General features: G+C 45.8%; 1 protein-coding gene across 5 annotated transcripts in view; it reads left to right on the top strand.

Moving 5' to 3' along the window:
* ADAMTS14 (ADAM metallopeptidase with thrombospondin type 1 motif 14) overlaps positions 1-10,640 on the top strand; it is a 71,655-nt gene extending 61,015 nt beyond the window's left edge. For 3 of the 5 annotated variants that reach the window (XM_081861767.1, XM_081861766.1, XM_081861768.1), the window contains 5 exons: positions 1,519-1,651; positions 2,855-3,062; positions 5,118-5,247; positions 5,716-5,826; positions 8,194-10,640. In XM_081861767.1, coding sequence (XP_081717893.1) covers positions 1,519-1,651; positions 2,855-3,062; positions 5,118-5,247; positions 5,716-5,826; positions 8,194-8,828 — 1,217 coding nt within the window. In that variant the 3' untranslated portion in view covers positions 8,829-10,640. Of the gene's footprint in view, positions 1-1,518; positions 1,652-2,854; positions 3,063-5,117; positions 5,248-5,715; positions 5,827-7,342; positions 7,435-8,193 lie in introns of all 5 variants that reach the window. The other 2 variants (XR_014156609.1, XM_081861769.1) reach the window with 2 other exon arrangements.
* The last annotated feature ends 3,958 nt before the right edge of the window (positions 10,641-14,598 follow it).

The following is a 14,598-nucleotide window of genomic DNA, read 5'->3' as shown; positions in this document are numbered from 1 at the left end:
CCCTACACACCCCAAGTTGTGTTGGTGACTAGGGTTTGATATCTGTGTTGTTCTTTACTGGGAAGGTGAGTAGCACATCAAAGCAGCTGCCTCGGTCCTCCCCTATCTATGTTTGTCTCAGCAGATATTACGCCAGAAATATTGCCCCACCCACGCCCACCCACTCACAGCAGGCACCCATGTGTGGAGCTGTTGGATTCTGACATTGTTCAGTTGTGCTTGAGTCCAGGGTGAGGGATCAGCTCTGCACCTTACAAGGAGGGATTGCGCTAGTAAAACTGGCTAGGCTAGAAATTCCCTGCGCAAGGCGAGGGTTGCAGCCTGCATCTGTCCAAACAAATGGAAATACTTGAGAGAAGGTACTCCGATCTGTAGACCCTTGTATCATAGACAGGGTGTTTTACAAGTAATCACTGTGCTGCCTTTGGGTTGCCAAGCAATCACAGTAGGCTGCCTTTGGTGGGCCGTCCTACGAAGTGAAAGCCAAGCCTGAAAGACCGAAGCTGCTGATTACACCAAGACCCAGCATCCATTTTGTACTGCGTTTCCGATGCAGAGTGCTTCCTGCACCTTTGCTTCCTCAGAGCAGTAAGGAGCTAATGGTGGCAGCAGCTGTGTAGTATCCATTCATTCATTCATTCATGTGATGCAAAGATGTGAATGGGAAGCAGAAGTCACACACACAAATACTATGGTATATTGAAGTCCGTTTTTCAATGGGCACGTTTTCTGTATGGCTGTGCTATCTGTGTAATATGGCTGTTCAGTGAAGTGCCCTACTATGCAAATGAGCATGGTGTGAAAGCGGAAACAAAAATGGGGAGGGGAAGGGGGAGGATTTCAGTTGCCTCAATGAGCCTGTGTTAGCCAGAGACAGAGGCGGGAAAAAAGAGAAGTGATTTTATCAGGTGGCATTCATCCAAAAGTAGTTTCTTATGCCGCATGGAAGTTGCCTATCTGTCCCTGCTGGGCACTGTGACACCAGGATTCCAAATATCTCACTTGCACTATTTTTTAACGTATTTGTTGCATCATGACACTTTTCCAGTGTCTTTACTCTCAGGCTATCTCCATATATTGTCTGGACCCATTTTCCGCTTAGTTGACAAGAGTACAGTCATACCTCGGGTTACAGATGCTTCAGGTTGTGTTTTTTCGGGTTGCAGACCGCTGAAACCTGGAAGTACCAGAATGGGTTACTTCCGGGTTTCGGCGGTCGCACATGCGCAGAAGTGCTAAATCGCACTTTGTGCATGCGCAGAAGCGCCGAATTGCAACCTGTGAGTGTGCAGACACACAAACGTGGGCTGTGAACACTGCGGGTTGCAAACGTGCATCCTGCACGGATCATGTTTGCAACCCGAGTGTCCACTGTAGAGTGCATCAGGTGCCTTCAGGCCATTTTCTGGACCCCCCAAAGGCATTCGTGCCTGTCAGGAGGATGCCCACTTTGTGCCTTGAGCAACCTAGACTTGCTGATTCCTTCATAGCTGTAGTTTTGATTCTGCTGTTTTGCAGGAATACAGTATACCAAGTATGGTTGCCGGAGGAAGAGCGATAACCGGATGGTGCACCGGAACTTCTGCGATAACGGGAAGAAACCAAAACCCATCCGTAGGAGATGCAACATGCAGGAGTGCACGCAGCCTTTGTGAGTCATTTTTTCATTGTCTTAAAGGTCCAGGGGCCAATTCACACAACCATTTTTGATGTGCAGAACTCACCTCAATATTACCACGGTATTGTGGTCTTGTGAAATAGCCATATGTAATAAAATCTCAAGTGAGTGAAAAACCATTGAGATCGCTCTATTTATCCAGAATGCGGCAGCTAGACTGGTGACTGAGTGTGGTTGCCGAGACCATATAACACCGGTTCTGAAAGACCTACATTGGCTCCCAGTACATTTCTGAGCACAATTCAAAGTGTTGGTGCTGACCTTTAAAGCCCTAAATGGCCTCGGCCCAGTATATGTGAAGTAGCGTCTCCACCCTCATTGTTCTGCCCAGACACTGAGGTCCACCTCCGAGGGCCTGCTGGCGGTTCCCTTGCTGTGAGAAGTGAGGTTGCAGGGAACCAGGCAGAGGGCCTTCTCGGTGGTGGCACCCGCCCTGTGGAACGCCCTCCCATCAGATGTCAAGGAAATAAACAACCACCTGGCTTTTAAAAGACATCTGAAGGCAGCCCTGTTTAGGGAATTTTTTAATGTTTAATTTTTTTATTCTGTTTTTAATCTGTTGGGATCCGTCCAGAGTTGCTAGGGAAACCCAGCCGGATGGGCAGGGTATAAATAAGAAATAATTTTTAAATTGTTATTATTATGAACATTGAAAGAAAAAGCCACATGTGGCTATCACTGCATAACAGTTGTGTGAAATCCACTCTGGTGTTCTTGCTTTTGACAGATGCTTATTCTGTGGTTATTTGGCAATGTTTTTTGGTTAAGATCATACTATTGTAGTGGCGAGAACTTAAGAAGTTCTCTGCAGGATCAAGGCAACTATGTAGTTCAGTCTTTGATTTTGATCTGTGCAGAGCCAGACACCCATAATCTGAAATCTCAACAGACTTCATATTTTCAACCTAGGTGGCCTAGTTCTCACTGAGATGGTAAATATGCATCTGGGCTAACCACCCTCATCCCTGCCTATAGAAAACTTACATGTCAAGGTTGGAAGCTAGGCTATATTCCTCCCTACCCTTGATATCTTGGTTTTTTTCTGTGAAGGGAATTTGTTTTGTGAGCTTGTTCCTGCAGGCTGAAGTGGCCCAGCCCAGATTTGTCCTGTTCAGTGGGAACCGAGCTGACGAGTCTTTCTGTTAAGAGTGTCTGGTTTTGCTATTCTCTTTTCAGCTGGGGGGCTGAGGAGTGGGGGGCCTGCAGCAAGTCCTGCGGCAAGCTGGGAGTCCAGGTCAGAGTGGTGCAGTGCACCCAGCACCTACACAACGGCACAAACAGGACCGTGCACACAAAGTACTGCACAGGAGACAAGCCAGACGCACGCCGGCCCTGCAGTCGCATCCCGTGCCCTGCCCAGTGGAGGACAGGTGCCTGGTCTCAGGTAAGGGGCCGCCGCCACTTGGCTACTATGCCACAGCCAGCCTTTCGGTGCCCTAAGCAAAACAAGGAAAATATCGACACTTTGCACCTCTGCAGTGCCCCACAGAGCACCTTGATTTGACTAGCAGCCCTATGATGTGTCAGAGCACAGTGGGACTTTTGGGGGAAGGAGGCTTAGGCAGCTGCCTAATGCCAAGGTAGAACAGTTTTCCATCTAGCTTGACATTGTCTGTACTGATGAACAGCTGCTCTCCAGGGTTTTGGACAGGAGTCTTCTAGTTTTTCCTGGATCCTACTGCATGCAGAGCATATGTTCTACCAGAAGGCCACTGCCCTACCTTAATCCACAGTCTCATATTCCCTTCGCTCGGTGACAACAAGCTTGGGAGCCAGGATTCCCAATGATGATGCTTGTTGCTAGGAGTTATTCTTTTAAAGATACAGTGGTGCCTCGCAAGACGAAATTAATCCGTTCCGTGAGGCTCTTCGTATAGCGGTTTTTTCGTCTTGCGAAGCAAGCCCATTGACAGCTTAGCGGATTAGCGGTTTAGCGGCTTTTAGCGGATCAGCTGATAAGCGGCTTATCAGCAGATCAGCTGATAAGCGGCTTAGCGGCTTAGGAAAAGGGGGGGGGAAAGGGGAAAAAACCCGCAGGAACTCGCAAGACATTTCGTCTTGCGAAGCAAGCCCATAGGGAAATTCGTTTTGCGAAGCACCTCCAAAACGGAAAACCCTTTCGTCTAGCGGGTTTTCCAACTTGCGAGGCGTTCGTCTTGCGGGGCACCACTGTACCAGTAGACACCTGTCCTTCCTTTGACTACAGCCCTCTCCTTAACAGAACCTGTCTTACTGGGTTTGCTGTTAAGGAAGAGCCTAGCCAAATAGCTCAGACTACATGGCAATATTATTTTTCTTATTTGGCTGGATTTGAGAACCCTTAGCTGTGCCAGGAGGATGCTTCTTTAAGAAAGAAAAAAGAAAAGAAAAGCGAGCACAGAGCAGTGCCACTGGTATTACTGGGTGAGGAAAAACATGGCTTGAGAATGGTGTCGGAGCAATTACATTTGCTGCAAGCAAACAAATGATATGGGGTTATGATGCAGCTTTTTAGACACTTTTGAGCTGCCTGGGAGATCTTGTCAGAATCCTGAACATCCTAGACCTTGCAGCTACAGAGAAGTTCGAAAATATCTCTGGCAAAAACTGATAAAGGATGTAATTACTGAAGTTTCCCCATTCTTTTTGATGCTTTTCTAAATCTGTATATCAAGACACAAACTGGCGTTCTTTTGAGGGGGGGTCCTTTTCTTTCTTTCTTTCTTTCTTTCTTTCTTTCTTTCTTTCTTTCTTTCTTTCTTTCTTTCTACAGTTTGGGAGCAGCCAAGTTTGTGAAGGTAGATGGATTAAGTGAAGTGTTGTAGAATGTAAAATATTGGCATTCTCTCTTTCCCTCAAGGTTGAGGGGATAAGTTACACTGCAGTCAAAAGAATCATTTTATTTGTATTTCTCAAACGCATACCAGAACCTCCGATGGCAGCTTCGATAGTCAGCCACTTGTTGGAGGGGAGAGGACATTATGTGTTTGCGGTCGACCCAATGTGGTGACTGAAATCGCATTTGTTTTGGGTGTATGAATCCAAACAGAGGAACCGCTTGCCCTGCTCCAGTAACATGTACTTCCTGCAGATCCTCCTTGCTAGCTCAGCCCTCTTTTCATCAGGGTGTAACGGGGGAGTGCATTGAAATTGCTCCAGCCCTTCATTTCCCCTTAGCCTTGATAGATGGGTTTTCCCGTGTGGTGTAGTGGTTAAGAGCAGTGGACTCATAATCTGGTGAACCAGGTTCACTTCCCCGCTCCTCCACATGCAGCTGCTGGGTGACCTTGGGCCAGTCACACTTCTCTGAAGTCTCTCAGCCCCACTCACCTCACAGAGTGTTTGTTGTGGGGGAGGAAGGGAAAGGAGATTGTTAGCCTCTTTGAGACTCCTTCAGGTAGTGATAAAGTGGGATATCAAACTCTTCTTCTTCCTTCTTCTTCTTCCTCCTCCGTGGCAGTGCTCTGTCAGCTGCGGAGAAGGCATCCAGCAGCGCCAGGTGGTCTGCAAGTCCAACGACAACAACCTCGGCCAGTGCGAGAGCGAGAAGCCAGAGACCATCCAGGTTTGCAAAATGGCAGCATGCCCAGGTAAGAGAAGAGCTGCAGTTGCAGAAGGAACAAAATAAAAAATGCATGCAAAGTGGATGAAATAGATGCAGCATTAAAACACACACACACAATCGAAACATGCTGATGCCCATGGGTGTGTGGCATTGTGCTTGTTTACACCTAGGGGTTGGGTCATTTGGTTGTTGTTGTTATTTATTGAATTTCTATACCACCTTTCATCCCAAGATCACAGGGTGGTTTGTACCATATATTGTACATATGTGTAGAATCCTAAGGAGCCATGACACCTAATGACCCCCCCCAAGGTACTCTGGCATCCTGTTAGTCTCTAGAATGCTGGAGTGCACTTTATTTTCTTCACACCATTTGAATCCATTATTATAGGAAAGTCTCTGGTGTTCCACCTGCGCCGGAAAAACAAAACAAAAACTTGACTCATTGTTGTGATCTAGATACTTTGACCTGCCTTCCTTTTTGTTCCCCCAGGAAACCTACCAAGCGTCACAACAAACTCAGGCACCAGCGATCATGTGACTCCCAAGGTCCAATGGGTTCCTCAGGAGAGTGCCAAAAATCCTGTTAACAAGATATCATCAAGTAAGTGCCCTCCCACTTCTGAGTTCCACAGTTTGGATCATCACCTGTTCCCATCTCGGTTTCTTTTAAAAAAATAAAAAATTCCAGACACTACTCAGAAAAGATGAGTTTTGTAGAATATTATAACAGTTGTTGAGGCTTTGCCAGGTTGTACAGGTCAAGCAGCTGACTTCCCGTGACTTTAATGGGTGGGAAGTTGGTGTAGGGGCGTAATCCAAGGAAAAAGAAACCTTCCTTTGCCTGGAATGCTTCTTGGGCAGCTGTTGTGTGCTTGAGAATGGGAAGCCGCCATCTGGGACCTCCCCTTACCCTTGGGGAACTGAGAAGAATAAAAACTTTAGATGTTCTCTGTCCAGTTCTGCAAGTGAGTAAATACACTAATTCTGAAGTCAGAGGTCAGAGGTGAGGAACCTCAGTCCTGGAGGCCAGGTGTCTCCCCACCACTGCCACCAAGTCTCTCCTCCTAGCCTTTGGGACTCTCCCCAGGCCGTAAACCCTCCCTGGCCTTGTTCCACAACCTCTAGAGTATTTTTGTCTTGCTGGAACGTAGCCTTGAAGTCTGATGACTTGCTTGTTTGCATTGGATGGGTGAGTATGTAGAAACTAGCCTATGGCACAGAGGTAAAAAGTACCTTCATTGTCTACGCACTCTGGCCTCTGGCCTCCCCCACCTCTGGCCCCTGGAAAGCTGCCCATTAGGGAATGTGGCCCTTGGGCTCCAGATAGGTTTTCCACCCCTGCCATGGGCCATTACATGGAAGTCGACACATCCCAATTCAGACTTCTGTTTTACTCTGTAGATCAGGTCTACTCAACTGGGGACCCACCAAGCTGAGTGCAGCCCACCTGCCAGGTTTCTGGACCAGCTCCAGCTGGAAGCATGTTTATTGAGTTCTCAGTGGGCCACCATGCCACAGTTTGGTTCTCACGTTGTGCAGGCCTGCTGTAACATCACATATGGTGAAACATAAATAATTTGCAGAAAAGGTTAACTACAAGTGGATCTGCTGTTGCTGCTTCCAGTGTGACTATATAGCCTAAGCTGAGAGCGCTTATAATTATAAGCAATCACTGGGAGGAAGAGGCCAACCTTATTTAGCTTAGAGAGCCAGTAGAATCTTCTGCACCTTAAAATACACCAAATAAAGTGGAAAGGCTTCCCTCTATATGGATCCCTAGATTCATGATCCCACTTCAGAATTAATTTTGGATTAATGCTCATCCGAGAGCCTTACAGTGCAAGCTCAACTCAGAAGCAGGTCCCATTGAATTTATTGGGGCTTACTCAGGTAAGTAATTGCAGACACTTGAGATCATTGTTTGAAAATGAATCACTGCCCTCTAGCGTTCATCTGCAGGTGTTTCCCGCTAATGTTGACTCTCTGGGCTGTTTATACAAATTCCTGTGTAGGTGCTTCTGTCTGCCTGTTTGTTTGTCTGACTGTTTCTATTTCAGCTGTCTGTACACTTGCATCTCACTGACTTTTACGTTCCTCTCTTTGTCTTCTCCTCTTAGGCTCCCCAGCTGACATTCTGCAGTTGCTGACATATCCATAGGCCTAATGGCGTTTGGGTACATGCTTTTCTGCAACTTGATTCCTGTAAAGAGTAAATAACACAGTGGTTGTCTCTATATATGTATCATCTTGAATCTTCAGACACACCCCACCACTTATGGTTGTTTTCCCCCCAAGTCCCCTCCCCTCAGCACTGTTTCTCTTTAGAAATATGGTTTGAGTCTTGCAGTTCTTTAGTCTTTGTATCATAGGGGCTGGGATTTTACCATAGAAGGAAAGGTAGTGTGACACACCCACAACCCCAAATTTCTAACTCTGAATCGAAACCACCGTATGCAACCAGGATCATAATATGGATGGAACCCACCCCTCCTGCATCGTTGACACTCGCCTGAGGTTGCGATTGCCCCACAACTCTACTGGGGTCTGTGATTCTTTCTCCTCCTTCTTTTTTTGTCTATTCCTATTTCTGTTTCTCTCTTTGCTTGATTCCGCTTCTGGTATCACTGCTATGTATTGTTTGTGTAACTGATATGGCATTCCTTCTATGGCACGGGGTGGGGTGGGGAAGCCCGTGGCTGTCCAGAAGTTGAACTCCCAACCCCAATGAGACCCACCCAGCATGGCCCAATCTTCAAGGATGATGGGAGTTGGAGCCCAGGAACATCTGGGCAGCCACAGATGCTATTCTATGGCTAGAAGAGTGTTGTAGCCTAGGTTGACATGGCTTAACCATGAGCCTTTTGGGATAATAGTCTTAGACTGCATTGTAGCACTGTTCTCTTGTGTGCGGTCATCTGAAGTCACGGTAACTTTCACACCAACTTTCCGTAATTTCCCTTCATTGCAGAGGAGCCGTGCCTTGGAGACAAGTCCATATTCTGCCAGATGGAAGTCCTGGCTCGCTACTGCTCCATCCCTGGCTATAACAAGCTCTGCTGCGAATCCTGCGGCAAAAAAGTCCCCACCAGCCAGCCTCCCGCCGTTGACCAAGGAGCTTCTGAGACTGGCACCCGCGGAGGCGCTGCCCTTCCCGGCCCTCTCCCACAACTGTCTCCCCATCCCACTGCCACGAGCCAACTGCGGAGGATGAAGGGCACTTCTCCAAAAGAGACAGAGGCATCCCGTGGCCTCCTGGCTACTCTCGCCGGCTCCACGGCCATTGGCACCTGCCAGGTTAACGCTGCTTCACAGCCTCAGGGCAGCCCTGACAATAGCACTTCGAAAGTGGGCACACCAATTCTACTACCTCCTCCTCCTCTTCCTCCTCCTCTTCTTCGGCAGGCTCCAGCAGGGTGGGACCCTGAGGAGCATCGGAGCAGCTCGCTGTCCCAATGGCTCCCTGCCGCCTTGGACAAGCCTTCAGTTGTTTCGCAGAAAGGAGGCCCATCTCCTCCTCAAGATGGAGGAGGGTGGAGAAAGGACAGCGTGGGGCCCAAACAGTCAGCTGCCACTCTCAGGACCTCCTCCCCTGTTGTGACATGAGTGGGGGTGGTGCTTTCTTTCCCCCCCAGAAACCCCTCTCTTATTTTTTTGGCGGGGTTTCATTACGTCTCTCTACACCGTTTACATGCAGAGGAGTGGAGCGGCAAAGCCACCATGTTGTTGTTGTTTTATCTGGGGCCCTTTTCCAAAATGGAAGGAGTAACCATTGCCAACGCAACCACGTTTGTTTTAGCAATGGCGGTGATTTCGCCATTGTTCTGTGGCACTTTTTAGAAATGTGTGTGTGTGTGTGTGTATATGAAAAACCCAGTGAAGGAAACAAATTGAAACTGCTGAGGTTGGACACACACACACACACACACACACACACACACACACACAGTGCTTCCGTAGCCCAGGTTAGGTCGCCACTGAGGGCTTTTCCGTCAAGGTTGCTAACAAGTTTCTCAATCAATTTCTCAATCAATAAGGCAAGAAAGAGCCAAGCCAGCTCAAGGACCTTGTTTCCCCTCCTCAGTTTCCACTCATTGCTGCTGCTATCCCAGCCATCTGATGGAGCCTTGAAATGGTGCTGCAAGGGACATGGTTTTAGTTTGAGTTACTGTGGACAGCGAGCCTGACATGTCTCCATAACAGCACGCTATGCGGACTGAAATTCTGTCAGGAGAGAGGAAGAGACCTGGGGTGCTTCCAGGTGGAGGGCTTAATACTGCAAACGGGTCTTACAGGTAGCGCAAACGGGTTGTTGGCAACGGGTTATTATTGTTGTTTTCTACCTTGGCAAGGGCAAATCTAGATTAAAAGTGGTGGTGGGGAGAGAAATGCAGGCTGGCTTTTTTGTTGTTGATGATGATGGCACCGTGTAGATGCTGCAAAAACCTTGCATGCACGAGGAGTACCAATCCCAGGAAAGTGTGTGTGGTTTGGACTAATGGGCTCCTGAGCCAGCAAGCCAGCTGCCTCCTTGCAATGCTGAGCTGGTGTGCTGAGAGTCCTGGGATGGGGGTGTTGAAACACCCCCTCCCCAGCTCACCTGGAGTGTCCCTTGAACAGGGTATGAGCAATGAACACCTTGCCTTTAAAAACCATTTTTATGATCTTTTTGTTCACCATGGCAGTGACAATTCTCAGTCAAAAGCAGGGAGAATATGAGAACATGAGGATTGCCTTGCTAACTGGGCCCAATGTCCATTTGTTCCAGCACTTTGCTTGTGCCAGTGGCCAGCTAGACACCCGCAAGCAATTCATGATTGCTTTTCAGCCATTATTTGTCTACCCCCAGCAGTCGTCAGCAGTATGCTGCCCTCAGAATGAGTAGATTTTCAGAGCAAACCAGGGAACCAGATACCCAAGCGTGTTACCAAATGCTTTGTGTTTTAAAACAATGTTATTACTGCCAGGATGTTGTGGGCTTCCTGGTTCTCTCTCCCCACACCTCCCTCTCTCTCTCTTCTCCCTCTGAAAAGCCACTTTTGTTCCTCACAATGCAGTTTGTGTCACTTCAGAGTTTGAAGATGTCCTCTTGCATTGGCAGGTTGCTGTTCTGGAACTCTGCTTGTGATGGGAGGTGACGCCAGTTTTAATAAAATATGCCCACCACAGGAATTCTGAATAAGTTAGGTAACAGGTGCGTTTTTATAAACAACAACTCTGGAGTGACTTTTACCCAAGAACAACAACATGAGCTGCAATAGGCAGATTTGAAACTGTCTGATATGAGCTGTGTTTTGCCAACGGTGGATGCTAAATAAGATCGAGGTGATGTAAGGTTATGCAAATAACTGAATTGCCTTTTGGGGAGAAAGGCTGGTTTAATATTAAATGGACACCCCATTCCACCCCTACACACAACACACTTGAGTCTCTCTTTTCTGGGATTTTGGTTTGGTGGTGGTGGGTTTTTTTAAATTATTATTTTGGTTTGCTGGTGGGGTTTTTTTGGCGACCCCTTTTCTTTTCTTTTTAATCGTGTTTGCACCATGTTATCTGTCCTTTCTAGAACCTTGCAAATGCTACAAGCGTAGTCTCAGGGATCAGGACGGTTTTGGATGGTGCCCACTGAGCCGCATTGATCACTCATGCTGCTTTTTGTGTCTGGGAGATGTTTCCTATGTCTGAAAAGACAAAAGTCCTATCATTTTAGTATCCAGACAAAAACACATCAGGCCGTGGCAAAAAGAGATGAAGGAAAGCAGGGCAAATATCTGGAAAGTATAGGGGACAGATACAGCAGCCACATGTTTGCATTTGCAGAAAGAGACTTGCATGTTTTGAAGTTCATTGTTTATAAAAAAACACCCTCAAATTATACTTTCCACGTTGCATGTTTTCATGGGACTGTGCAGAAACGGCTATTGTGAGAAACATATGTATACAGTGTTTGAGAACAGCACTCAGGATGGGTCATTGGCTTGATCCAGCAGGCAATTCCAGTTGACAGGCTCAAGGCTGAGCAGAGGCACTGCTAGCTTCCCTCCTTGCTCTAGACACTGATCTACTCATAGGATTTGTGTAGCTCTACTTGGAAATCCTCCACCGAGAGACGTGTTGGAAGGGTGCTCAGCTGTCCAGTCTGTTGAGCAACTGAAATTTCTTCAGCTGAATTCAAGGAAATATAAAAGTGTTGATCAAATGCAAGGGGACTGTACCTTTGGTAATACGATAGCTGCTTTACTGAAGCCCATCACAGTTTTGCAGCATGATAAATATAGCTATCACGTTCTCGTCTCCTGCTGAAAGTTCATTCACAGAGGCTTGCTTCATCTGTCACTGACGTGACAGTCTTTCCTAATAATTTAAGTTACTTCGTTTTTTAAATCACCATTTGCTTTATACTAGAAAGCCATTTTAAACAAATCATGTCACTGCAACTAGATTTTTCCTACCAAGAAAAAAAACAAAAACAAATCTAACAAACACCACCAGAAGCTGCTTCTGGCTTTGCTGTCTTCTTTCTAATTAAATGCAGCTAAGCTGGAATAAGCACATAAATAATGTAGTCAGAACATTGCAATGATTTGGTGACTGTTAGTTCTTACAGCATAGCTTTCTCTAATGTGCTGATGGACAACCATTTCCCCTCTAAGATTGTAAGACCTGCCTAGTTTTTCAATGTATTTGTGTATCAGCTTAACTAATTATCTACCGGAGGCTTCCTATTTTGTTTCCCATGATACAGAACAGCTCACTTTAATCACCTATATTACATGCCACTGCTCCTGAAACTGCTCTCCAAATAACCACAATTTGTCCTTAACACAGGGCCTTCTTAGCCTGCAGTGATGAACTCGTCACAGAATGCATATAGGTGTATCACACTCTCCATCCACCAGGCATCACTGATGTACATCAAAACTGGGGGACCTGTGTCCCTCCAGATGTGGCTAACCTGCAACTCTCATCCTCATTGGCCATGCTGGAAGGGGCTGGTGGGACTGGGAGTCTAAAAACAGCGGGAGGGAGACTAGGTCCTAATCCCTTTAGAACAGGCATGGGGAACTTCTTGATTCTGCGGGTCAGAACCTTATCTGATCATGGCCCAAACATATAAAATGTGGCAGGTGGGTCAATCAGCTGATATCAGAATGACACAAAGTGTTTGGGTGCTTTGAAGTCCTCAAGTTGGGGATTCAGAGCACTGGGTAGGGCTTGCAAAGTTCCTGAGGCCTCAGCTTTCCTACTCACCAGCTGCTGGGTTGCCACAGGCCAAAGCCTGTTTTCCTTTGCCAAGGCATCAAGGCCTTGGTCCAGTATATCTGAAGGAGTGTCTCCACCCCCATCGTTCCACCCGGACACTGAGGTCCAGCACCGAGGGCCTTCTGGCGGTTCCCTCACTGTGAGAAGCCAAGTCACAGGGAACCAGGCAGAGGGCCTTCTCGGTAGTGGCGCCTTCCCTGTGGAACGCCCTCCCACCAGATGTCAAAGAGAACAACAACTACCAGACTTTTTTTATTTTTTTATATTTTTTTATATATAATTTTTTATTAAGATTTTTGAATACAAATACCAAATAATAAACAATCTTATTTTTATCACAACGTAGTTTCATCATTTCTTTGGACTCCCTCACGTCTCCCGCTCCCATTTACATCGTTAAAAGGTTTTTCCAAGCAAATTATTGACTTGTTTACGATCTTATATCCACTCATTTAAATATAATCTAGCAATTCTCCAAAAAAAATTTATGTTTTCTTTAATCTCACTTATCATCAAATTCAAATCTAATTTAGTGGTGGCCAATTTTTTTTATAATCTAGCATCCTTCTTAACATTCAACCAAATTACAATATTTTTGTAAATACATCTTAAATTTCTTCCAATCTTCCTCAATCCTCTCTTCTCCCAGGTCTCGGATTCTGCCAGTCATCTCGGCTAGTTGCATATAGTCCATCAGCTGCATCTGCCACTCTTCCAGCGTGGGTAGATCTTGAGTTTTCCAATTTTTAGCAATGAGTATCCTTGCTGCCGTTGTTGCATACATGAAAAATGTTCGATCCTTCTTTAGCACCTTCTGGCCGACAATGCCCAGAAGGAAGGCCTCTGGTTTCTTAGTGAAGGTATATTTAAATACCTTTTTCAGTTCATTATATATCATTTCCCAGAAGGCCTTCACCTTAGGGCATGTCCACCAGAGATGAAAGAATGTTCCTTCATTTTCTTTACATTTCCAACATTTATTATCAGACGAATGGTATATTTTGGCAAGTTTAACTGGGGTCATGTACCATCTATATATCATTTTCATTACATTTTCCTTCAGAGCATTACATGCGGTGAAGTTCAGCCCAGTGGTCCACAACCTTTCCCAGTCCTCAAACATAATGTTATGCCCAATGTCCTGTGCCCACTTTATCATAGCCGATTTAACCATTTCGTCTTGTGTATTCCATTTTAACAGCAAGTTATACATTCTAGATAGTACCTTAGTCTTTGGTTCTAACAATTCTGTTTCTAACTTCGATTTCTCCACCTGGAACCCTAACTTTTTATCATTTTTGAAAACTTCTTTAATCTGAGCGTAGTGTAACCAGTCTCGCACTTTATCCTTCATTTTCTCCAAACTCTGCAATTTCCAATTGTCTCCATCTTTTTCTAATATTTCCCAATATTTTGGCCATTTGGCCTCCATATTGGGTCTTTTTCGGGCCTTAGCTTCCAGAGGCGAAAGCCACCTCGGAGTCTTGTTTTCCAATAAGTCTTTGTATTTTGTCCAGACATTAAATACTGCTTTCCTAACAATATAGTTCTTAAAGGCCTTATTGATCTTAACCTTGTCATACCATAAGTATGCATGCCAACCAAAAGCATTGTTAAAACCTTCCAAATCCAGTACGTCAGTATCTTCGAGAAGTAGCCAGTCTTTTAGCCAGCAGAAAGCTGCGGCTTCATAGTACAACTTTAAGTCTGGCAGGGCAAAGCCCCCTCTTTCTTTCGCGTCTGTTAATATCTTAAACTTAATTCTGGGCTTTTTGCCCTGCCAGACAAATTTAGATATATCTTTCTGCCACTTCCGGAAGCACTCCGTCTTGTCCACAATCTGTAGTGTTTGAAACAAAAACAACATTTTTGGCAATACATTCATCTTAATAGCAGCAATTCGGCCTAACAAAGAAAGCTTCAGTTTTGTGCAACTGTCCAAGTCTCTCTTAATTTCAGACCAACATTTTTCATAATTATCCTTAAATAGACTCAGATTTTTTGCTGTTATGTTTACCCCTAGGTACTTTACTTTTTTAACAACAGTTAGTTCTGTTTCTCTCTGAAACCGTTCTGACTCTGTATCTGTCAAATCAGACTTTTAGAAGACATC

This window comes from Podarcis erhardii, assembly GCF_964252035.2.
Source record: "Podarcis erhardii genome assembly, chromosome: 5".
In the NCBI taxonomy this organism is placed as follows: domain Eukaryota; kingdom Metazoa; phylum Chordata; class Lepidosauria; order Squamata; family Lacertidae; genus Podarcis; species Podarcis erhardii.
This window is presented reverse-complemented; position numbering and strand designations above follow the sequence as displayed.